At 36.5% G+C, this 26690-nt stretch overlaps 1 protein-coding gene across 1 annotated transcript in view; it reads right to left on the bottom strand.

Moving 5' to 3' along the window:
• Window positions 1–5631: 5631 nt before the first annotated feature.
• LOC101686469 (DNA-directed RNA polymerases I, II, and III subunit RPABC1-like) overlaps window positions 5632–26690 on the bottom strand; it is a 125610-nt gene continuing 104551 nt past the window's right edge. The window contains exons 3-4 of the mRNA XM_045078403.1: window positions 11091–11143; window positions 5632–6185 (exon numbers count right to left, since the gene is read on the bottom strand). Of these exons, the coding sequence (XP_044934338.1) occupies window positions 5632–6185; window positions 11091–11143 (607 nt within the window). The remainder of the gene's footprint in view (window positions 6186–11090; window positions 11144–26690) is intronic.

The raw sequence follows: 26690 nt of genomic DNA, 5'->3' as shown, positions 1-26690 counted from the left end.
CTTGTTGCATGGGGTTATAATTTATTAAGGTTTCTATAATATACAGTGAATCTCTCCAGGATTTATCAGCTTTTCTCACAGGTCATTAAGTAAGGAATTTGTGAATATTGATATACCTGCATCTAAAAGAACTTTAATTAAAATTAGAATTTCTTTATGCACCTCAGATGTCCAACCCTAGTCTATCTTCATTGTTTTAAATTAGCCACTTTACTGGGCTTAGATAATTTTAAATGTTTCAATCTACCATGTACCATTAGAAGAGAATGAAACACAGATGTTCAAGACAACTTTCCCCCCCAATAATTTGGGTAAGTTAAGAGTTTCCCATTTGAACATTACCTCTGTTCCTGTGATATATTCTGGCTGGGTAAGACAACCATACAAAAATTTGTTAGTAAATTCCTATATCTTAAGCCATAATTTTACCTGTATCCTCTACAGTTGTTCATTACATCTTCCCAGATGTATTATACTGCCTGTTAACTTTTCGTTACCAAGTTTTAGTATGAAGTTATATTGGGTACCAGTATCCAGCAATCTAAAGCTGCTTCACCACCCTCAGGACATTTTACTCATATTAATTTTAACAGCTTTGCCTCCCTTGCTAGGGGGTTGATCTAAGTGACTTCGGCCATCCTGTCACCCAGACTCATCACAGTCTTCACTTTTCTTCCACTCAGTTTTAATTGTCATTGACTCAAGGATTATAAATACCTTGTTTTATAGTAATCAGAGTTTTCAAGAATTATTAAGGCTAGGGAAAATTGAGCAAATCTGTCACAGTGTTTTCATAGTTCGAAGAGTGGCTGAGGCAGTCAGAACACCTAACCTTTATACGGTGATTCATTAAAATTTTAGAGTTATAGCATCTATTGCCTCCTTTTTAGTGCTATTTTAAAATCAGTATTCTGAATACTTAACATTCAGTGTAATCTTTTTTGAGTTTTTTTTTTAAAACTCCTTTTATTCTTATTTTCTTTCTTTTGAATAATTATAACTATTTTTCCATCATGAGTTTCCATTTGTCGTAACCAGGCAAGGACTTCCCCATAGTTCCTCTAATTTCATCTTATCTCTACAACAATTTAGTCGTATCAGGGGAGTATCTAAGCATCAACCATATCTTGAACAAAAGTGCAGAGTTAGGAGAAGTTTTAGAATTATTATAGTTTATCAAAGTTACTTATACTCACTACATCTCAGTGGCCTTAGGAGAAATATGCTTTAATATTTAAGGATAGATTTGGACAATTCTTTTTAGGTGTGTTATTTACTTTCACCTTCATAAAGCTTAACAAATTAGGTGTTTGCCCTTCCATCTATATTTCTACAAAAGCTTCAGTAAGTGAGAGTCCTGAGTAAAAACTAACATGCTTGTCCATTTAACAGTATCTGATACAAGGGAAATAGCTCTGATTTCCCAAGCACAGTGGCTGATTTAAGTAGAAGTTCAGAAATGAGTTTGGAATAATCTACAAAGTAGCTTAATGATTGAACTGAATATGTTCGCGTTTCTGTAGTCTCTTGATTTTTTCCCACATTTGTAAGCTGTTAGTAATTTTACTTATATAGGGATTATATTTTGGCAAAAGTAGTCACTTTCCAAACTGTTATTGGGCATTACTGGCTGAATCGCATGCAGCAAGTCTATGGCCCTGAAGCCACCAGCTGTTTCTGTTGCTATACTTTTCTCTAAAAAAGACAAAAGCAACCAAAGTACAATATGCTTGGTTGACTTGCCCTCTTTTTAAATTTCTTCCCTAAGTTTATTTAGCTCTTTGCTTTAGCCAGGGATCCATCTCTCCAACATCCATTGGTAGGCATTCCTCATAAAAATTATTACAACATTTGTGCAACTTCACAAGTCATCTTCAGAAGTCATCTGGTAATAATGGTTGCTTACCTTTCCTCTTTTCTTTATTTTTCCATCTGCACAGATTGCAACGAGTCACATAATTTAAAGGACTACAAAGCTTCCATAGAACATACACCTAGAAGGTTTTAAAAGGCAGTAGAGCAGTATATAGAGTGTGTGGAAGTGCCAAGATCCAAGAGAGATTTCCAGGTTCAACTTCTCAAAGTCTTTCTCCTTTGCACAGAACACACTGCATGTCCAGACTGAACCATCATGATATGTATGATCAACCTTAGTGTTGAGAGACATCCCTAAAAGTTTCCAGTGGGATTTTTAACGCTCCTAATCACTTACTTAATCAAAGGTGTCTAAGTGAAAATACCAGTATATGCCATAAATAACTTCACCAGTTTGGTGTCACCAGGGAGGACACCTGTATTATTTAAGCTTTAAATAATACATAGTAAGTTATTAGTTATAAGACTTTTTCCCTTATTTGGATCATGGGTCAGTTCCAGACTTCTAGCTCTCCCCAGAGATAAACATACAGGTTCTTGAGGAGACAGATGACGGGAAAGTAGGAGGAGGCGCCGTTTCAACCTGTACCCTAAAGTGAGCTGATTACCTACCAAAGAACTCCGATCACCCATGAAATCAGGCTGAGATCAGAATTATACATGTCTGGATATCTACAGGGGCAGAAGATGCCAGTGGGCAGGTAAAGCAGTGGGAAAGACGGATCTATATTGGAAGATAAGCAAAAGGGCAAGGGAGCCACCAGAGGCGACTGATTGGAAAGAAATACCCCAATATGAGAGTGCCCTGCATCTAGGGACCAGCATTAACATGGAGACTGGTTGAAAGCACTCAAAAAGAGCAAAGGATCTAAGCAATTCCCACGGGGGGAAATTGTGGGAATCAGGGTGGCTAGGGACGGGGCTTAAGTCCCCGGACCCAGGACAGCCTCCCCTGGCACTAAGCCAGAGAGAATGTGGCGGAAAAACCAGGTCTTGGTCCCTGAGCTGCCAGCATGTCTGAGAATGAGTGGGGTCTGGCTCCTGTGAGGGGCTGGGAGCCTCGCCAGATGGCAGAACGCCTAGCCATGCTAACAGAGCCTGAGTCACTCCCGCCCCTCACACTCCCCTGAGAAAGGTGTGCGAAGGCCCATCCTGGCGCTCTTAGACCCACGCCATACTATCAGAACCTGAGACGCATGCATGCCCCACACACTCCCCTGAGAGAGGTGCATGCAAGCCTGGCGCTCTTAGACCCAGAAAGACCAGGGTCCCCAGCCTGGGCCAGTGGGAAAATCTCTGTGCAATCGCTGCTTGGAACCTCTCTGGAGGTCTGGAGCAGCCCAGACAGCCACTGCTGCCGTGGTTTTGGGTACAAGCAGGAGATCCCCAGGGACCACGACTCGGAACCTGCTCTGCCAGCGGCCAAGGGGAAATTTATATGGGCTCTGCAGCACCCACAGAACAGACTGAGGCTTCTCTCTGAGAGGGAGGTTGGGGTGCAGTTTGCTTTCCTCTAAACCTCCAAAAACCATCAAAAGCAGTCAAGGCGAAAGAGAAAAAGTGAACAAACATAAAAACCTCCAGAGAACAAAAGCCTGAAAAAAACAATTTCCTCAGAGCCCACCCCCTTGATGGGGACTGGAGGACTTAACTCAGGAGACATCATTGACTGAAAACCCATGTGGCAGGCCCCTCCCCCAGAAAACCAACCAGGAAAGAAATAAAGGAAAAAAAAAAGATTACAAGAGAACAACCACCACTGCTTCATAGACACAACTTTTATTTTTAATAAGGTCCCATTATTCTGGTTCATTTTTTTATATAGATAATTTCTTAACCTATTTACCATCACACTGAGATTTCCAGTACATCAAATTCCATAATAACCTTCTAACCTGAACTTTTTGATACATACACCTGTGTTTTTCCTTTGCATTTCTATTTTTTAATTTTCTTTAAAATTTTAGTTTAGTTTAGTCTAGTTTACTCCTTTTTTATTTTTATCCTCTAATATTCATATAGAGTCAAACTTCAAGGTAATCCCCTTTCCCCAATCAATGCTACCCCTATTGGTAAACCAATTTTTAATCACCCTTATCTTAGGAAAGTTGAGTCCTTTAACAAGATATCAAGATACATCCAGGAAGAATCAAAATAAACTTCCTCACCCACACTGAGAATTTATAACCATTCTCCCAACTTTTTCTTCTGCCAGTGTTTCTGTGTATTTGTGTTTGTCCTGATAGTATATAAATCTTATACTTGGGGTTCTTTTTGACAAGGTTCTTTCTTTATTTGCATATATATATATATATATTCTTTTTTTCTCTTGTCATATACTTTTATCAGTCTCTTTTTTTTTTTTTTTGCTTGTCTGTTTTTGTTTGTATACTTCATAAATCTTACCTTGGGGCCCATTTGGGCTGAACCTTATCTTTTATCTTCCCTTTCTTTCCTGTCTCTCTATCTCTCTTTTTTTCTTTTTATTTTCTTTTTTCTCTCATTTGGGTGGGGAATCCTGATTGCTCAGAAGCGTTCCAATGTGCACCTTGAGTGCACCATGGTCGATACATCCAGCTACATCTGTTCAGTCATCTCTCACCAAAATGACTAGGAGGAAGAATGCCCAATAGAAGAAAAATACAGAGGATGGGCCTTCTGCAACAGAGCTAACGGCTATCAACATAGACAATATGTTGGAAAGAGAATTCAGGCTAACAATTATCCAGGCAATAGTTCGGTTGGAAAAAGCCATGGATGACCAAACAGAATTGATTAGGGCAGTACTGAAAGCGACCAGGGATGATGTTCACAATGTTAGGGCGGAGCTGAAAGCTAGCAGGGATGAGGTTCACAATGCTCTCAATGAGTTCCAATCTAATTTAAATTCTCTCAAAGCTAGGGTATCTGAGACAGAAGATAGAATTAGTGATCTGGAGGACAAACAGATAGAGAGAAAGGATCAGGAGGAAGCCTGGAACAAACAGCTTAGAAGCCATGAAAACATAATCAGGGAAATAAATGATGCTGTGGAACGTTCCAACGTCAGAATTATTGGAATCTCTGAAGGGGAAGAGAAAGAAAGAAGTCTAGAATATATAGTGGAACAAATTCTTCATGAAAATTTTCCCAATCTTAAGAATGGAACCAGTGTTCATATACTAGAGGCTGAATGGTCTCCCCCCAAGATTATAGATTCCAAAAAAACATCAAGGCACCTAATAGTAAAATTGAGCAATCATAATTACAATTATGAACAAGCATAATTTTTTTTTTTTTTTTTTTTTGCTCCTCCAGACCGGCAATTTTTTTACTCCAATACTTTCACTCTTACAAACACCCAGCATCAGAGCAGCTGACACCCGCCTGCCCTCCCCCCACCCCCACCCCGTGGACAGACATCCTGTCCCCTCTGGAGGCTCACTCATGAGGGGTCCGGGGTCCGGGTGGGGCTCAGTACCCAGGCGAGGTCATCCCAGGGTCCAGAGAAGCAGTAGTGAGGTTCCTCCTGTTGGGGGGTGGGCACAGCCCCATCTGTCTCCAGGCCACAGGGAGGGCGAGAGATGGGCAGACGACCACATATCAGGCCTGCTGTGCGAGTCGAGCCCAGTGGGGCAGGAAGTGGGGCTGCCTCCACGCACCCCCCACAGGGAGGTGACAGAGACAACTGTGGGGTAAGAGGAGAGGAAAGCTAGGGCTTACTCCTGGACAAGCAGGACCTGCGGCCACATGGCATCTCACCAGCTCGCGGGGTGGCTACTGCACCAGCCGGTAGGTGATGTACCTGTCGGCAGTCTCGCTGGGCCGGATCACCTTCACCACCTGCCCTCGCTTTATCTCGAAATAGCGGGCCACCGGGTCTCCGGTCTGGATCCTGGGCAGCTGGTTCTCCTGGAGTTTATACCTGGCCAGGAGCTCTGTCACCTCCTCCTTGGTCATGATGACATACTCTGGGACCAGCTCCTGCTCCGTGAAGTTGATGAGCAGCTCCTGCTGCAGAAATTGCTCCAGGACGTTCTTGGGGACCATGTCCACCAGAGACTGCTTAGCAGATGTGGTCATGCCTTGCTGTACCACGATGAGGGTCCGCTTGATGTTCTCCTCCTGCATCCACTGGCAGTACACCTTGATGGTCTTGATTCCCACCTTAGGCTCCTCTGGGAAGAACACAAACATCTGGTCAGTGGGGTCATCTTTGTGGGCCACCAGCTCCATGAGGTCTGTGTGCTGTGGCCGCCCCTCACTCGACTTGTCCCCAAACTGGACCTTGAACTCTTCCAGGGTCTGGATAAAATCAAGAGATACAATCTCTTAAAAGCCTCTAGGACAAAGAGGCTCCTTACTTACAGAGGAAATCCCATCAGAATAACATCAGACCTGTCCACAGAGACCTGGCAAGCCAGAAAGAGCTGGCAAAATATATTCAGGGCACTAAATGAGAAGAACATGCAGCCAAGAATACTTTATCCAGCAAGACTGACATTCAAAATGAATGGAGAGATAAAGAGTTTCCAAGACTAGCAAGGCTTAAAAGACTGCAACCACCAAGCTGATACTGCAGGAAATATTAAGGGGGGTTCTATAAAAGAGGAAAAATCCTAAGAAAATCACTGAGCAGAAATATAGAGACAGTATACAGAAAGAAAGACTTCAAAGGTAACACGATGTCAATAAAAATGTATCCACCAATAATCACTCTCAATGTGAATGACCTAAATGCGCCCATAAAATGACACAGGGTTGCAGATTGGATAAAACAACAGGACCCATCCATATGTTGTCTACAAGAGACCCATTTTGAACCTAAAGATACACCCAGACTGAAAGTGAAGGGATGGAGAAGCTCTTTCATGCCAATGGGCCTCAAAAGAAGGCCAGGATAGTGATTCTTATATCAGATAAATTAGATTTTAAACTTGAGACTGCAGTCAGAGATATAGAAGGGCACTACATAATTCTTAAAGGGACTATCCACCAAGATGATCTAACAATTGTAAATATCTATGCCTCCAATATGGGAGCAGCCAACTACATAAGAAAATTGTTAATCAAGATAAAGAATCATATTGATATGAATACACTAATAGTAGGAGATCTTAACACTCCTCTCTCAGAAATAGATCATCGAAGCAGAAAATCACTAAAGAAACAAGAGCATTGAATGACACACTGGACCAGATGGACCTCAGATATATGCAGAACATTCTACACTAAAACAGCAGAATGCTCATTCTTCTCAAGTGCACACAGAACCTTCTCAAGAATAGACCACATACTGGGTCACAAATCAGGACTCAACTGATACCAAAAGACTGAGATGATTCCATGCATATTCTCAGATCACAATGCTTTGAAACTGGAGTTCAATCAAGGAAAAGTTTGGAAGGAGCTCAAACACCTGGAAGCTAAAGATCACCTTGCTTAAGAATGCTTGGATCAGCCAGGAGATCAAAGAAGAACCGCAACAATTCATGGAAACCAATGAGAATGAAGACACTTCGTTCCAAAACCTATGGGATACAGCAAAGGCGGTCCTAAGGGGGAAATACATAGCCATCCAAGCCTCCCTCAAAAAAATTGAAAAATCCAGAATACACCAGCTGTCTCTACACCTTAAAGAACTAGAGATTCAACAACAAATCAAACCAACTCCACACAAAAGAAGGGAAATAATCAAGATTAGAGCAGAGATCAATGAGATAGAAGCCAGAGATACAGTAGAACATATAAATGAAACTAGAAGCTGGTTTTTGAAAGAATCAATAAGATCAATAAACCATTGGCCACACTAATCCAAAAGAAAAGAGAGAAAGCTCAAATTCATAAAATTATGAACGAAAAGGGAGAGATCACAACTAATACCAAGGAAGTAGAAACTATCATCAGAAGTTATTATCAACAGTTATATGCCAATAAGCTAAGCAGCCTAGATGAAATGGATGCATTCCTGGAAAACTATAAACTCCCAAAACTGAACCAGGAAGAAACTGACAACCTGAATAGACTGATATCTAGTAACGAGATTGAAGCAGTGATCAAAAATCTCCCAAAAAACAAGAGCCCAGGACCTGACAGATTTCCTGGGGAATTCTACCAAACTTTCAAAGAAGAAATAACACCTATTCTCCTGAAGCTGTTTCAAAAAATTGAAGCAGAAGGAAAACGTCCAGACTCTTTTCATGAAGCCAGCATTAACCTGATCCCCAAACCAGACAAAGACCACACTAAGAAGGAGAATTTCAGACCAATATCACTGATGAATATGGATGCTAAGATTCTCAACAAGATCCTAGCAAACAGGATCCAACTGCACATTAAAAAGATTACCCACCATGACCAGGTGGGATTCATCCCTGGTCTACAAGGATGGTTCAACATTTGCAAATCAATCAATGTGAGAGAACAAATCAATAAGAGAAGAGAGAAGAACCACATGGTCCTCTCAATTGATGCAGAAAAAGCATTTGACAAAATCCAGCATCTGTTCCTGATTAAAACACTTCAAGATATAGGGATAGAAGGAACATTCCTGACCATCATAAAATCTATCCATGAAAGACCCACAGCAAATATCATCCTCAATTGGAGAAAGCTCGCAGCCTTCCTGTTGAAATCAGGAACACGACAAGGATGCCCACTCTCACCACTCTTGTTCAACATAGTATTAGAAGTTCTAGCAACAGCAATCAGACAATAAAGAGAAATAAAAGGTATCCAAATTGTTAATGAAGAAGTCAAACTCTCTCTCTTCCCAGATGACATGATTCTTTTTATGGAAAACCCAAAAGACTCCACCCCCAAACTACTAGAACTCATACAGCAATTGAGTAACATAGCAGGATACAAACCTAATGTACAGAAATCAGTGGCTTTCTTATACACTAACAATGAAAATGCAGAAAGGGAAATTAGAGATATGATTCCATTTACTACAGCACCAAGAACCATAAGATACCTGGGAATAAACCTAAATAAAGAGGTAAAGGATCTGTACTTGAGGAACTACAGAACACTCATGAAAGAAATTGAAGAAGACACAAAAGATGGAAGACCATTCCGTGCTCTTGGATCAGAAGAATAAACATTGTTAAAATGTCTATACTGCCTAAAGCAATCTATACTTTTAATGCCATTATGATAAAAATTCCACCAGTATTTTTCAAAGAGCTGGAGCAAATAATCCTAAAATTTGTATGGAATCAGAAGAGACCCCGAATTGCTAAGGAAATGTTGGAAAACAAAAATAAGACTGGGAGAATCACATTACCTGATTTCAAGCTTTTCAAAAAGCTGTGATCACCAAGTCAGCATGGTACTGGCATAAAAACAGACACATAGACCAGTGGAAGAGAGTAGAGAGCCCAGATATTGGCCCTCAACTCTATGTCAAATCATCTTTGACAAAACAGGAAAAAATATACAGTGGAAAAAGATAGTCTCTTCAATAAATGGTGCTGGGAAAACTCGACAGCTCTATGTAGAAGAATGAAACTCGACCATTCTCTTATACCATACACAAAGATAAACTCGAAATGGATAAAAGACCTCAACATGAGACAGGAATCCATCAGAATCCTAGAGGAGAACATAGGCAGTAACTTCTTTGATATCAGCCACAGCAACTTCTTTCAAGATATGTCTCCAAAGGCAAAGGAAACAAAAGTGAAAATGAACTTTTGGGACTTATCAAGATCAAAAGCTTCTGCATAGCAAAGGAAACAGTCAACAAGACAAGAGGCAACCCACGGAATGGGAGACAATATTTGCAAATGACAGTACAGACAAAAGGTTGATATCCAGGATCTATAAAGAACTCCTCAAACTCCACACACACAAAAAAGACAATAATATCAAAAAATGGGCAGAAGACATGAACAGACACTTCTCCAATGAAGACATACAAATGGCTACTAGACACATAAATAAATGATCATCATCACTAGTCATCAGGGAGATTCAAATTAAAACCACATTGAGACACCACCTTACATCAATAGAATGGCCAAAATTAGCAAGACTGGAAACCACGTTGTTGGGGAGAATGTGGAGGAAGGGGAACCCTCTTACACTGTTGGTGGGAATGCAAGTTGGTGCACCCACTTTGGAGAACAGTGTGGAGATTCCTCAAGAAATTAAAAATAGAGCTTCCCTATGACCCTGCAATTGCACTACTGGCTATTTACCCCAAAGATACAGATGTAGTGAAAAGAAGGGCCATCTGTACCCCAATGTTTATAGCAGCAATGGCCACAGTCACCAAACTGTGGGAAGAACCAAGATGCCCTTCCACAGACGAATGGATAAGGAAGATGTGGTCCATATACACTATGCAGTATTATGCCTCCATCAGAAAGGATGAATACCCAACTTTTGTAGCAACATGGACAGGACTGGAAGAGATTATGCTGAGTGAAATAAGTGAAGCAGAGGGAATCAATTATCATATGGTTTCACTGATTTGTGGAGCATAACTAATAACATGGATGAGAAGGGGAGATGGAGAAGAGAAGGGAGTTGGGGGAAATTGGAAGGGGAGGTGAACTATGAGAGACTATGGACTATGAATGGGTGCAGGGGCAGGAGGTTTGGGGGAACCAGGTGGTGGGTATTAGAGAGGGCATGGATTGCATGGAGCACTGGGTGTGTTGAAAAAACAATGAATACTCTTATGCTGAAAAAAAAATTAAAAATTAAAAAAAAATACAGGTTCTTGTTTCATCTGTAAAATAACTCTTTTTCCCAGGCCTAAAAGGCACAGGAGTCCTGACCAAAGTTTACTCAGTTAATAGGGAATAGAACAAGAATTTGGACTGAAGCATCCTGACTCAGAAGGCCTACACTAAGCCCTAAGTCTTTGGAAGCTTTTCAGCAGTATTTTGTAATTACTATATAGTCATTTGGAGAGTCAGAAGACAAAAGTCACTAGTAAACAACTACTAGTAAACAGCTACTAGTAAACAACTGAAGTGCTCTATATGATTGTTAAATTATTAAAAGTGTATTAATGAGATTTAATATTGTATACAGATTCCAAAACACTGAATTGGGATTTCAACTTTCAATGAACTCACAGGAGAAGAGAGAAAGGAAGATGTGGGGTCTTGCGAACCTCCATTGATCTGTGCTCTTGTTTAACTTTTCACCAGATTTATGGGTTAATCCCAGCCCAGGACACAGCTACATGCTACTTGAAGTAGATCACTTAGAACTATTACCTGCAGCTACTTGCAAGGTGCCATTCTTCAGAAGCAGCAAATAGCTGTCTGTGCTTCAAAAGGAGTCCCAAGAAAAGTGGCTCAGACTGTTTAAGTCTCCCAATAAGCTGGACCTCAATTATTTTTCAGTTTTAAGCACTTTTTAAAACATTTTATGTAAAGCTTTCGTATTAACTAATTAATTTTCTACTTTCATTGTGTAGAAACTTAGTCTAGTAACTAAGTCCAAGTTAATGTAAATTGTTAAAATTTTTAAAATGGTGTTTTTGTTTTGTATTCCTCAAATAAATTATTACTTTTTCATGTACTTACTTTAATATGATGATATATAAATATATGATTGTTAATTATTATAATTTGATTAACTTCTTGAGGCTATATCCATTATTATGCAAGTTTAGCTTAATGCAAGGTTCTTTCTCTCTCTCCCCTTCCCTCCCTCCCTCCCTCCCTTCCTTTCTAAGAGAGAGAGGCTAAAAGCAGGGAGTGAGTGTGGAGGAACAGAGACAGAGCAAGTGTCTTAAGCAGGCTCCACACTCAGCACAAAACCTGACACAGAGCTTGATCTCATGACCCTGAGATCATGACCTGAGCCAGAACCATCAGTCAGATGCTCAACAAAAGGAGCCACTAAGCACCCCATTGTTCTTTATGTTTTTAAAACAAGCCTAAGGTGGGGTGCATGAATGGCTCAGTCAGTTAAGCTTCTGTTTCAGCTCAGGTCATGATCCAGGAGTTTTGGATCAAGCCCCACATCAGGCTCCTTGCTCAGCAGGGGGCCTTCTTCCCCTGCTTGCACACACTCTCTCTCAAATAAATAAATAAATAAAATCTTTAAAAAGAACAAAAAATAAAACAAGGCCAATGATGTCAAGATATTAAGCTATCTTAAAATAGATCAACAGGGACAATATTAATAGTTTTATTTATATGAATATATGGTCAAGTCTTTTTCCTCAATAATTTCTAAGTCTATTGGAAGCTATCTTTATAAGAAAATATAGGAAATTTATAGCAGCCACACAAAGGTAAGAATGATGCATTTATTTCTAGCCCAGTGCACAAATTCTGTTAAAATGCATCATAGGCACACAAATTACTAACAAGGTAAATATCAGCTTAATACAATGGTTCCCCCAAACTGCTTTAACCAGCAGGGATATTTCACTTGAAAAACTAGGAAATGTAAATATTTTCCGGCCCTACCGCAGACTTACTGAATCAGAAGTTCTGAGGAAGAAACCTGAAATCTTTGTTTTAAGCAAATAATTCTGATACATACTAGTTTGAGAACCATAGTTTTAAAGGGTGATTGTTTTTCCCATAAATTGTCAAGGAGTAGGATTTATAATTTAAGTGAATCTGTTCTTTGTTTCCGATTTCTACTAATCTCCAAATGTTAAATCTTTCCTCATAGCCTTCATCTTATCCTTAACTTGGCCAAAACCTGATGGTACTAAAGTTGTGTTACGGCTTTGAGAACTAGAGTTTGGGCCAAAGACAAATTTGTTTTGGGATGAGTGAAAATAATGTAGCTTCCACTTTGAATTGTAATCAAACTGAATTGACTTTTAGCTTTTTAATTTGTACCTTGCTTTACCCTTTTGTTCTGGGAAATCTTTAGGAATCTTTAGGAACATGAATTTCCTTTATTTAAATATATTTAATCTTTCTCCTCATCATTTATTAAATCTTCATTTATTAAAATATATATACTTAAAATATAAAAAATGGTCCTTTCAATCACATTAAATTCTGAACCTTGGAGAAAATATGGAAAATATATCAAGTATTCACCTTTTACTAATTTGGTTGAAATTAAATGGGCACACCAATAAAGCAAGAACACAATTTTGATAAAACATGGTATATTTTTCTACATGCACTCTGCACGAAAATCTCTTATGTTGCTCCTGATTTACTCTGAATGTTGACTATTTCCCAAACTGAAATTTGTGATATTATAAATTGATGATTTTCATTTGCTATAGACTGACTTTGCAAACTGGAAAAGACATTTTGTTGTTTATTGATCACTACCTATTCTAAAATAAATAGGAAAGGACAAATAATGAAGAATAGCACTTGATTCATGGTATGTTTTCATCAGATGGGAAAAATTTGTTCATACACAATTTTTATTTAATTTTTCTTATAGATAGACTTTTAGATATCTTTCTTTACAGTTGTTTTGTTCAGGGTTTGTTGAAGTTTTTGAATCTGTAGGTTTATAATTTTTATGTTGTTTGGAAAAATTTTTGCCACTTTTCTTGAAATATTTTTTCCTAGTTCTTGACTTTTTCCTCCTCTGTTCTGGAACTTCAATTACATGACTGTTAGGTTGATATTCCATAAACTACTCAGAATTTGTTAACTGCCAATTTTTCTTTTTTTGCTTCAATTTGTATAGTTGATATTACTATATCTTCAAGTTTGCTGATATTTCTTTCTATAATGTTTAATTTGCTTTTCATCTCAAACAGTGAATTTTTTATTTCATAATTTTCAAGTTTGTTTCTCTGTATGTTTATGTATACGTATTTTGTATTTTTCCCTGCCCTTTTCCTTTTTATTACTGGTTTCAGTTTCCTGGATATTTTTGCAATAATTGTTTTAAGGTTGGAAATTGATCATCTCCTACCCCTGTCCAACCTCTAGGGATTTTTCAGCTGATAGCTTGCATACAGCTTTTCTTTGCTTGATCTTGTGGATTTTCATTCTATGCAGTACAGTTTAGTTTTCAGGCAAGGACTTAAGAAGAAACTTGTGTAAGTTTCTTAGACTCTTTAGTTTCCTATGACTGGAACAATTACTACAGACTTGATGGCTTAAAACAACAGAAATTTATTCCCTCACAGTTCTGGATACTAGAAGTCTAAAATTAGTATCACTAGACTGAAGACATGGGGCCACTTATAATTATATTCATCTAAAAATGAGCAGGTTCTTAGCATGTGCAGCATACTACTGTCCGTTCTTCAAAACACTCTGTTTCTCACTTTCTTGCTACTCACTGTCTATTAACGTACTATTCCACATACTTGAAATGACATTTCCCTTGTTCACCTAATTTCTAATTAGCTTTCCTCTCTTCTGGGAAACTCTACTTTGATTCTGTTAGGTAAAGATCACATCCTCATCCTGTGTTTACCTGTTACATTTTATATCTTTTGTAAATACCATTTATATTCCTTTAATTACTTATATACACCATTGTAAAGTTAGAGGGAACACAGTAAACAAGATTAGTTTCAGATTTGGTAATTTGCTGGGAGGACTCACAAAATCCACTGAAAGCTGTTATACTCACAGGTATGGTTTATTAAAGCTAAAGGATGCATATTGAAACCAGCCAAGGGAAAATGTGCATGGGGCAAAGTACCGGAAATCTCTAAGTTGTCCTCTCCCTGTGGAGTCGTGGACAGCCTTAGTTTTTCTGGTACTGATGTGTAATGATACACATGGAATATTGTTAACCAGAAGAGCTCACTTGAATCTTGCTATCTAGAAATTTTATTGGAGATGTATTGTGGACTGTCTGCAAAACTGACCTTCAATCTCTAACCCCTCCTGAGATGGAAAAGATATTATGTGGCTAATCTTTAGACTCCAACCCTTCCAGGGTTTGTAAAGCATATACTGTGTGGCACAAATCTCCTGTCATAAACCACATTGTTAGTTTGTTTAGTGGCCAAGGCCTCCACATACTCTCTTGGGTGGGACATTCCAAACATATAAAGACACCTCCCAGGAGTCGAGGTATATCCAGATTTCTCTTTGGATAAGTTTAATTTTTTATCATTATTTTTGCTTACTAGATTCTCATACGTTTAATGGACTTTAACATATATGTTTTATAATCTTTACAGAAATAATAGACATTCCATAGATCTTCTCATATTAATGAATAAATATTTTCAAGTGAATGAAAATGTAAATGTAATATGAGTTAATCTAATTTTCAGTATGTGATGCCTTGTTTTCTCACCAAATGTGGTACTATTTTAGGATAAAAAGCAAGAGTAATATATCAAAATCTAGGTAGTGAACTCTATATTTATATTAATGAATTAGCATAATTCTAATTTGAGGCAAAGATTATTTCTTATTATGTATATGAGAGAAAGTACGAGACAGAGTAAAGGCAGTGAAGCTAAAAGATTAGTTCAAACCAAGATCACTGACTTCTGAAGGATTGCTGTGGACTGAATTTTGTCTCTGCAAATTTCATATGTTGAAGTCCTAATCCCAAGGGACACCTGGGTGGCTCAGTGCGTTAAGCCTCTGCCTTCAGCTCAGGTCATAATCCCAGGGTCCTGGAATTGAATCCCACATTGGGCTCTCCGCTTGGCGGGGACCCTGCTTCCCCCTCTCTCTCTGCTTGCCTCTCTGCCTACTTGTGATGTCTCTCTGTCAAATAAATAAATAAAATCTTAAAAAAAAAAAAAAGAAATCCTAATCCCCAGTACCTCAGAATATGACTGCATTTGCAGATGAGTAAATTGATGAGTAAAGTGATGAGTAAATTGAGACCATTAAATGGATCCTAATCCAATCTGCCTGGTGTCTTTATAAAATGAGGAGATTGGGGACACATAGAGAGACACCATGACACATGCACAGAAATAAGATCATGTGAGGACCCAGCAAGAGGCCATCTGCAAGCCAAAGAGAGACACCTCAAAAGATACAATACCTGCTGTTACCTTGGTCTGGATGTTTAGTTTCCTCACCTGTGAGAAAATAAATTTCTGTTTAAGTTACCCAGTCTGAGGTATTTTTTATGATAGCTCCAGCAGGCTAAAACAGAAATCCTTCTGCAAACTCAACAAAAGGCTATTCATTTTATTTCCAAAACCAGTCCATGAAGAATCAATTGAAAATGAAATACAAGTCAAAGCTCTAAATCTTGACACCTGCTAGAAATGACTCATCTTGAATTGTTTATACTTACAAATCAAAGCAATAGTAGTAAATGAGGGTGAGACTTCAGGAATTCCTGCTCACAGATTTCTGAAAGCCTGATGCTGTTTGAGACTGCTGGGAGTAATTATACATGGGGATATAATTCTGCCACAGATTTCAGACACTCTAAGTTAAAATACAGCAGGAGTCCTTATAGCAAGAATCACCACAATGTAATCTTGATTAAAAGCAGTCAGGATAAGTGAGACACTGTTGCATAAGAGAAGGATCATTGAAAAGATAAATTAATATGTATGTGTGTCTAAACTTTTTGTAGAGTTGCAGGAGCCCCTAAGGAGAGAAAAATGCAGTAAGGTGAGAGAAAGAGAAACGGGGAATGGAGGAGGATGAGGGGTAGATGAAAAGTGTTGAGTGTATATTGTATATAGCATATGCATGTATATAGCATGTATATAGTATATAGCATATATTGTATATAGCAAGCAGTGAACATAATGTCAATGACTAGTTATTATTGGAAAGAAACTAAAATTATCTTCCAGATATGATATGATAGATTTTAAATGAAATTTTCATGGGATAAGAAATTATTGATACAGTGTTTTTCAAAATATTTATATTATCAAAACAGTGAGAAATGAAGATGATAGTGTGAGAGGAAAACCATAGACATGTGACCTTACTCTGGGCCTTTGAGTCTAGCTGCAGAGGGACTTTCCTCCTCTGTTCTTTCTATGGAAAATTGCCTGAAGAGTATTCTTTTACAAAAACATCCTGATAATTTATTCAAAAATTAATTCAAAAGTATTTATGGACGATTCCTCTGTGCCAGGCTTTGATATGAGTGCTAAGGTTACAGCTATGAAGAAAACGGACAAAGATCACTACCTCACTACTATCACAAGGTTAAACACTGAAAGAGGGAGAGTAAAAATAAAATAAATGTTAAAATATAAAGAATGTTAGATGCTATAAGTACCATAGAGAAAAATGGTAGGAAGGGAAATAGGGAGTGCTATGATTGGTGCAAGTTTCCATTCTAAACAGGTAGATTAGGTTCATGGAGAGAAAATGTCTTTTGGTCAAAGACTTATAGGAGGTAAGGGACCATACCATGAAGATGTTAAGAGAAATGTGTTTCAGGCTTAGAAAAGAATAAGGTCAAATTCTCCAAACTTAAAAAAAAAATAAGTCAATAAAACAACATAAAGTTTCCAAACCTAAAATGTCCCTGGTATGTTTTTTGTTTGTTTGTTTTTTAGGATTTTATCTATTTATCTGACAGAGAGAGAGAGAGAAAGAGGACAAGCAGGGGGAGCAGTAGGCAGAGGGGGAGGGAGAAACAGGCTTCCCGCTGAGCAGAGCCTGGGTGGAAGCTCAATCCCAGGACCCCTGAATCATGCCCCAAGCCAAAGGCAGATGCTTAACCAAGTGAGCCACCCAGGCGCCCCTGTCCCTGGCATGTTTAACCAAACCAAACCAAACCAAACCAAACCAAACCAAACCAAACCAAACAGGAGGCTAGTGTTATGCAGTTGAGGATACAGAGAAAAGTAGCAGGGAATAAGCTAGAAGGAGGAAACAATTGGTAAACTCATCTAGGGACTCATAGGCAAAAATAGGACCTTTGGCTATTGTTTTAGGAGAGATCAGAAGACAATGGAGGTTTTGGCCTGAGAAGTGACGTGATCTGACTAAATAACTCTGATTACTGGGTTAAGAGAGCAAGCAAGTAGAGTACTTAGCAGGCTAAAATGTAAAAACAGTCATGATTTAAGACAGGGATATAGCATGAATACAGTGAAAGATACTTAAAGTTTGAAGGTAGAGCCAACTTGATTTCTTGATAAATTAAAGATGTGAGAAAAAAGATGAGTGAAAAATGGCTTCACATTTTTTGGCTTCAGTAGTTGAATGGATTTAACTTCTAATAAGTGATACGGAAAATTTGAGAGTTGATTTTGGGGAGGAATGAGTGCTGCTTTTTTTGGGATATATTTAGTTAGATCCTGCTACACCTTGATGTAGAGATAAAATATATGTGTTGTATTAACTCAACTGGCTTCTGATTTGAGGTCAAGATCAGAGGTATGTATTTGGAAAACTTCAGCATATAAGATCTTATTTACAGACATGAGACTTGATGCATTCACCAAGGGCACTAGTTATTTAAATATTGAGACGATACAAATAAGTTTGAGAGGGCTGGGAAAAGGGAAGAAAAGTAGTCAGTGAGTAGGAGTAAAATTAGGAAATCAAGTGAAGAAGTGTTTGAACTCAATTATGAGGTTATTTTTTCTTCCTTAAATGCTGTGGTCTACAAAAAGGATCAGTGTCTTATCATTGGGTTTTGAGGGAGGTAATTAATGTCCTCAATAAAAGCACTTTCTGTAAGTTGAAAAAGCGAAGCCCAATTTCAGTGGATTTATAACCTATCAGGCTTGATGTTAATAGCAAATCCCATAAAACTCAGGAAAGATGTTTAGAAGGCAAGCCCTGACCATATTGTAGCAAACAGTATTTCTTCAGTGAACTCCACCTTTTCTATATTCAGAATCCTTGTGCTCTTGTGCTGATCTCATTGATGTTGGAAGACAACAGGTAACCTATTAAAAACAGTCTTACTATAGTGATCACTTAAGATCTAGGACAAATTGAATTTTTAAAGGGGGATATTTGGGAAAGGCAACAATTAACAACACATAGGAATGATGTACTATTTAAAAAAATTATTGACATAGGTTTGGAATTTTGTCCAGCTCTACATATAGTTAGTTAGTTAACTTGAGAGGTTTTAATTTTGCTATGTCATTTTCATATCAATGAATAGAGGGAGTGGACATCAATCAGTAATTTACTCACCATAAACCCAATATTCACCGCTTACTGACAACAGAAAAGAAAAATATTAAGAATGGATACAGAGTTCCAAGTTTTTAATATTACTAGAAAGCACCTTTAAAAGAGACTATCACCAATATTTTAATAAGGCAAATAAATATAGCCTAATACCAGCAAATACTCTAAGATGACATCTTAGAAAAATTTAACATTTTCCTAAGAAAGTGCTGCTGGCTGTAATTTCTTCCCTGATGACAAGTGGTATGATTTTGTCATTAATCAACATTAGTCTATAGACAAGTGTTTGGGAAACACTAGTCTAGTCCAGTGGTTTTCAAGCTTGTGCATGGATCAGCGTAACCAGCAGGACAAGTTGGAACCAATTACTGCGGCCACCCACAAAATCTTTGATTCAGTAGTGCTGAATCGAGGCCTGATAATTTACACTTCTATTATGTGCTCTGGTGATGCTGATGTTACTTATCCAGGGGCTATACTTCAGAAACCACAAGTCCTGATAATTTGTAATATCCTCAGTGTGCTAACGTTTATGATTGTGCTGATTCTTTTATAACTAACCACAAGCAAATCAGAGATAAGGCAGAAGTTATCATGACTAAATATATATTTTCCACCTACCAAAGATTTTTAAACATCAAAATTTTATTGAAGTATAATTAGCATATAGTGTTACATTAGTTTCAGCTGTATAATATAATGATTCAACAATTCTGTAGTTTTCAGCGCATCAAGATAAGTATATTCTTAATTCCCTTTATGTGTGTCACCCATCTGCCCACCCATCTTTCCTCTGGCAACCATCAGTTTGGTCTCTGTATTTAGGAGTCAGGGTTTTTTTGTTTGTTTGTTTGCTTGTTTCTCTGTTTTGTTTTGTTTGTTTCTTTGTTTTTGTTTGTTCACTTGTTTTGTTTCTTAAATTCCACATGTGAATGAAATCATATAGTATTTGTTTTTCTCTGACATAATTATTTCACTTAGTATTATACCCTCTAGATCTATCCATGTTGTTGTAAATGACAAAATTCATTATTTTTAATGTCTGAGAAATATCCATTATGTGTTATATATGTGTCTGTATACATGTATACACATATGTATACATACACACACACATCTTCTTTATTCATTTATCCATCAGTGAACAATTGGGCTGCTTCTATATCTTGGCTCTTGTAAATAATATTGCCATAAACATAGGGTGCATAATCTTTTTGAACTAGTGTTTTCATTTTTTTTTTCTAAAGATTTTATTCATCCACCTGACAGACAGAGATCACAAGTAGGCAGAGAGGTAGGCAGAGAGAGAGAGAGAGAGGAGGAAGCAGGCTCCCCACCAAGCAGAGAGCCCGACGCGAGGCTCGATCCCAGGACCCCAGGACCACAACCCGAGCCGAAGGCAGAGGCCTCAACCCACTGAGCCACCCAGGTGCCCCTAGTGTTTTCATTTTCTTTGGGTAAATACTCAGTAGTGGATTACTGGATCATATGGTAATTCTATTTTTAACTTTGAGGAACCTCCATGCTGTTTTCCACAGTGGCTGCACCAATTTGCATTCTCACCAACAGTGCACAGTGCTTCCTTTTTCTCCACATCCTAACCATTTGTTATTTCTTGTAGTTTTGATTTAGCCATTCTGACAGGTGTAAATTATATCTCATTGAGGCTTTAATTTGCATTTCTCTGATGATGAATGACGTTGGACATCTTTTGATGTGTCTATTGGCCATCTGTATGTCTCCTTCTGAAAAATGCCTGTTTAGGTCTTCTGCCCATATTTAATTGAATTATTATTATTATTGGTGTTGAGTTGTATAAGTTATTATATATTTTGAATATTAATTCCTTATAAGATATATAATTTTAAATATCAAAATTTTAAAAACTAATTTATATAATGTGTTCAACTTATAGTTAATATGAGAAAATTTGAACTTAAGTATTACTTTATTATCTAGAGTTGCTACAAATTATGCAGTCCTTATACAATTAAAAAATAAGACTCTATCGAAGAATAACACCAGACAATGAAAAGTAGTTTGCACAAAAATTCTCTAAATAAATAAAATTTTAAAGCTTAAAAAATATAAATCAGAAAAAAATTATGATCAAGTGATTCTTTTAAAGTCTAATATGTAACTTTTTTGGTATATGATTTATGTGAAAGTGAAATGGATATACAAACCTTTTTAATTTTCCATAAAGTGTTTCTTTCAAAAGGAGGAGAAATCTCACAATATTCTAAAGCATATTTTTCTAACTAGTAATATAGAAACGTTTTAGGATATAAATACTCTGTAATTATTTGCTTTAAAACCTAGACAAGGATACAATCAAGCATAATTAATAGTGTTTCAATATAACTTTAATGGTAGTGTTTAAATGTCAAAGGAAGAATATCTGACCTAACCATTGTAATCTCATAGATGTTTGACTTTATATCCTATGCACCCATCTAGCAAGCAGATTGCATAAATTAAAGAAGCAAAATACCCGCCTTTTAGTATTCAGCTGTTTCCTTGACAACTGATAATTGGTATTAACTGTTGTTTCATTTGTAAAGTGAACTGATTTTTTAAATAAGCACTTTTATTAACTGGAGTTAGTTTAAATATATAATTGTGGACATCTCAACATAATTGGCATTGTACATGCAGATGGCTGAAAATGTCAGTGTAATTGCTTTTTATGATTTTAACTATAATATTCATTTATCAAGCAAATGTATTGCATTTTAACTTTCTAAGGGTTAGGGTGTGAAAATAATTTCTTTTTCTTATTTGTCCTGTTTTTCTACCCCTAACAAGTTTGATTATCTATCTACCTATCAATCATCTATCTTTCACACATATATACTTGTGCTTGGTTTTTCATTTTTTAAAAAACTACTTTTGCAGACTATAGATTTTAGGGATATGGCGTGAGTAGAAATTAAAAAGAATAAAGAAAATTATGTTACGATAACGTTATTAACAGTTTAAGTTTCTAATCTTAATTTTCACCTGATAATTTTCCTTGTGGATTTAAAGCTTTGCATGAAAAGCCTGAAGTTTTACACCATTACTGCAGGAAATAATTAAGGAGAGGATGCGTCCTTAATTGAGAAAAGGATGGGATTAACCTTAGGCAGAGCTTTTACATTATCAAGGGATAAGGAAAAGAAAAAGAGTAAGTACCAATAAAGTACATGCTACTCTTCTTTATGACAATGATACTGAGGGCTCTAAAAGCCAGGCTGCTTTGGCAGATAATTGCCTTTCTATTGATTGAAAATTTCACTTAGAAGTTGTTGGGCATTCTTGCTTTCACCTCTAATACTCAAATAATGCCTTCCAGTTGAAACACATAATCAAAAGTGGCCCCAAAATAAAAACAAAGAAAGCAGTTGAGTGAACAGTTTACTTCAAGTGAGAAATAATGACTCTAATCAGAGAAGAATAATAGAAGAAAAGTTCAAGGGATATGTTGGAAGTAGTGTTATAAGATTTGGTATTCATTAAATATGTAGTGGTGAAAACTAGATGTACATAGGTCTATGGCTCTGACTGCACATAGGGGGCTTTTACTCCATTAACCCAAAACAATTTGGGTATTTGAATCACCAGTCAACAATTAGATACAAATAGCCAAAATGCAGTTGAAAAGAGAAATATAGAACTCAAGAGGGAAATTTGAATTGAAGAAACATTGGGAAAACTTTAGCCTACAAACTGCAGGCTGACCGTATGTGGGTGGATTAAATCATTGAAGGAGGATAGATGAAACAATGCTAGAACAGAATTGGAGCAAATACCTGGGGGGGAACATCAATATTTGAGAGGAATTAAAAGAAAATTCATTCTATAAAATACTTAAGGAAGATATAATACCAGTACCCCATAAAATCTTCCAGAAAATGGAGAAACCATGTCTTAACTTGCTTTATGAAGCCAGTAATGCCAAAGACAGACAAAGATATAAGAAAATTGGAAGCCAACATTACTAATGCATATAATGCAAAATTTCTTAACAAAATATCAGTAAATCAAATCCAGCAACATATAAAAAAGGTTCTATACTATGATCAAGTAGACTTTATCCCAGTAATTCAAGATTGAATTATCATCAGAACATTAATTAATGCAAAGATACCATATTAGTAGAAAAAGGAAAAGCTACATGATCATCTCAGTAAAAATTAAAAAATGACAATATTTGACAATATTTTTGATAAAAACTATCAATAAAATAGGAATAAAAATGAGCCCTTTCAATCTGATATTGGATATTTATGAAGAAACTAGAGGCAAAATCATATTTATGGAGAGAGTGGATGTTTTCCCCTCAAGTTTGGGAACAAGAGGAAAATATTTAACCTTATTGCTTCTATTCAACATTGAACTGGGGTTCTACCTGTGCAAAAAGGGAACAAAAAGAAACTAAAGGAATCTGTATTGGAAAGGGAAAAATAAATGTCTTTATTTATAGATGACGTGTAGATGACTTTCTATATGTAGAAAGTCAAAAGGAATACAAAAAATCACATCTAGAGCTAATAAACAAGTTTAGCAAGTTCACAGACTATAAGAACAAAGTACAAATAACAACTACATTTCTATATTCTAGCAATGTACAAGACTAGAATGACATCCAGAACTCAGTGCACATTGGCATTGAAAGAGTAAAATGCATAGAAATAACTTTAACAAAAAGGTGCAAGATTTGTACACTGAAAACTACATAATATTGTAAAGAGATATTAAAGATTGGTTGATTGATTTGGGGGTGGAGGGAGAGGGAGAAAGAGAATCTTAAGCAGGCTCCATTCTAGGTGTGGAACTTGACATGGGGTTTGATCTCACAACACTGAGATCATGACCTGAGCCAAAATCAAGAATCAGACACAACTGAGTGAACCACCCGGTGCCTTGGGAGACATTAAAGATTTAAATAAATTGAGTCATGTTCATGGATTGGAAGATTTAATGTTGATGAGAATGCTTATTTCCATAAAAATCTCAACAGGCACTTAACAGAAACTGACATGTTAATCCTAAAATCTGCATGGAAAGGGAAAGGATCCACTATAGCCACAATAGTTTTTAAAGAAAAGAATGAACAAAGCGTACTTATACTTCCTGGTTTCAAAATCTATTTATAAACTGGCAGTGATCAAAATATGGCATTTCTATCACCATAAGCATTTAAATCTATAGACTAGAATTGTCTATATAAAATTTTACATTTATAATCAGTTGATTTTTGGTGAAACAGGGGAATTCAATGAAAAGAAGATGGCCTTTTAAATAAATACTTCTGGGACCAAGAGGTATTCATGTACACACAGATGAATTTAGACCCGACTTCATAAAACACACATTCACCTAAAAATAACTCACAGTGGCTTGTTGACTTAAAAATAAGAGACAAAATTATGAAATTTAAAGAAAAATGTAAGAGAAAATCTTCAAAACCTGAGTTAGGCAAAATGTTCTAAGATAGAGCTCTAGAAGCACAATAAAAAATGATTAATTAAACTTCATCAAAATTAACAGCACTTAACCTTAAAAATATGCTATAAAGAAAATAAAAAGAAAAGCCACAGACTGCAGAGAAAATACTTCAAAATTAAATTTCCTATAAAGGATATGTATACAACAAATAAAGAAATCTGAGAACTCAATAATAAAAGGACAATGTATTTTACAAATGGGCAAAAGATTTATATAGCCATTTCACCAAAGAAGTTATGCAATACAAAGAAGATATGTCAATAAACACATCAGATGATACACATCATCATTATTTGTAAGGAAAAGTACAAATTAAAACCCCAATGAGATATCACTTCATACCCATCATAATTTAAAAAATTGGAAAATAGCAAACGTTGGGAAAGATGTGGGGAAATTAGAACTCTTTTACATTGCTAGTGGGAATATGAAATGGTATAACCACTTTGGAAAGACTTTAGCAGTTTCTTAAAATGTAAAATATAATTTTACCTTACAACTCAGCAATTGTACACCTAGGTATCTCTTCCAAAGTAAGGAAGACACACACACACACACACACACACACACCCCAATACACACCCACGCAAAACCCAATCCTCTGTTTCTGTATATGTAAAATCAGACAATGTATAATTTTGAATTAGATTTTTTCATGTAACATAATATTTTTGAGGATTATGTATACATATGGGATCTCTTTGTAGTGATGGAAATGTTTTAAAACTGAATTCTGTTGCTAGTTATGCAACCCTGTAAATTTATTAAAGAACATTCAATTGTATACATTACTTATTGGCTTAAATGCAGTTCAAAACCAGAGACAGTAAGAGTTTAGAGAAGTAACGTGAGCATTACTATTATAGAAGTTATTTAAGAATTTTAAAGGGAAAGGTGTTTCTCTTAAACACAGCTGTAGATATATATAACACATAGAAACATATTTTTTTTTAGATTTTTTTTTAATTTTTATTTATTTATTTATTTGACAGAGAGAAATCACAAGTAGATGGAGAGGCAGGCAGAGAGAGAGAGAGGGAAGCAGGCTCCCTGCTGAGCAGAGAGCCCGATGCGGGACTCGATCCCAGGACTCTGAGATCACGACCCAAGCTGAAGGCAGCGGCTTAACCCACTGAGCCACCCAGGCGCCCCCACATAGAAACATATTTAATGCAAATTTTATCTGGCTTTAGAAATTCACTGAACTGAAAACCACTTTGTAGACCTCTTGACCATCATATGTATATAGTTGATAAATTAATATATTTAAATAATCACTTTCTTTATCTGGATAGCACGGTTGGCTACTATGACTCACCCCAATAAAGATTTTAAGAAAACCATTGGCATTTAATAGTATAAATAAATGAATTAAGGGTAATGATTTTAAATTCATTTAGTGCTAAATGAATTGATAAAAATATTTAGAATAATTTTGATAACTTGTAGGAACAAATGTTCCTACAATGTTCTTTTTTCCATCTGAAACCCCTGACAAAAAGAGCCTGGTTGCTACAAATGTGTGTGTATATGCGTGTGTGTGTGTGTGTGTGTGTGTGTATTTTGGGGGTGTGTATAGCAGGAACAGACAGACGGATGGTGGGTAGAGAGAGGGCATGAGGGCATAATGGGAGGGAAAAATACAATTATTATTTTTTCCAAGGAGATTTGTTTAAAGTATTGTCTTGAGTACATTTTTCTTTTACTATTTTTCTCAATTGTTGCTTGTGTAAGTAGCATGAACTCATTAGAAGAAAAAATCTGGTAAGAAAACCTGCAGAGAGACTCATTATGTAAAAACCTTGAAAAATGCTTCATTTCAACATGCTTCAATCATGTTTTTCTTGATTATTATTGAGGCAGCGCTAAGCTGGTTATTTTGTTACCTTTTTTTCTTTTGGCAGAAATTCTTCATCAGTTGTAATAAAATTGTAGGTAGTTTCCAGATCAGCAAATAACTAATTGAATACTTAGAGATATTATGCTATATTTTTTCAGTTTCATAAAAGCACATTTTCTTTCATTTCAAATACTATTTTTTCTTTAAAATTTGATGGTGTAGTGATTTTTCACTCTTAACATTGTAACACTATGTTGTTAGTCATATAGAGAGCAAAGGCTGAATATATACATAATTTAATTATGTTGAATCTGATTGTAAAATATTGCAAATATCTTTTTTATTATAGAATATGTTTAATTTTTGTAAAGTTTGGAGGCAATTCAGGATGTAGTGATTTTTGCCTCTTTTTTTTTTAACAATGGAGTTAATTACATCTGTTTTGCAGTAATAACGTTTAGAAGATATGGTTTATAATTAAA

This window comes from Mustela putorius, unplaced genomic scaffold, assembly GCF_011764305.1.
Source record: "Mustela putorius furo isolate JIRA1106 unplaced genomic scaffold, ASM1176430v1.1 tig00000242_pilon_pilon_pilon, whole genome shotgun sequence".
In the NCBI taxonomy this organism is placed as follows: domain Eukaryota; kingdom Metazoa; phylum Chordata; class Mammalia; order Carnivora; family Mustelidae; genus Mustela; species Mustela putorius.
This window is presented reverse-complemented; position numbering and strand designations above follow the sequence as displayed.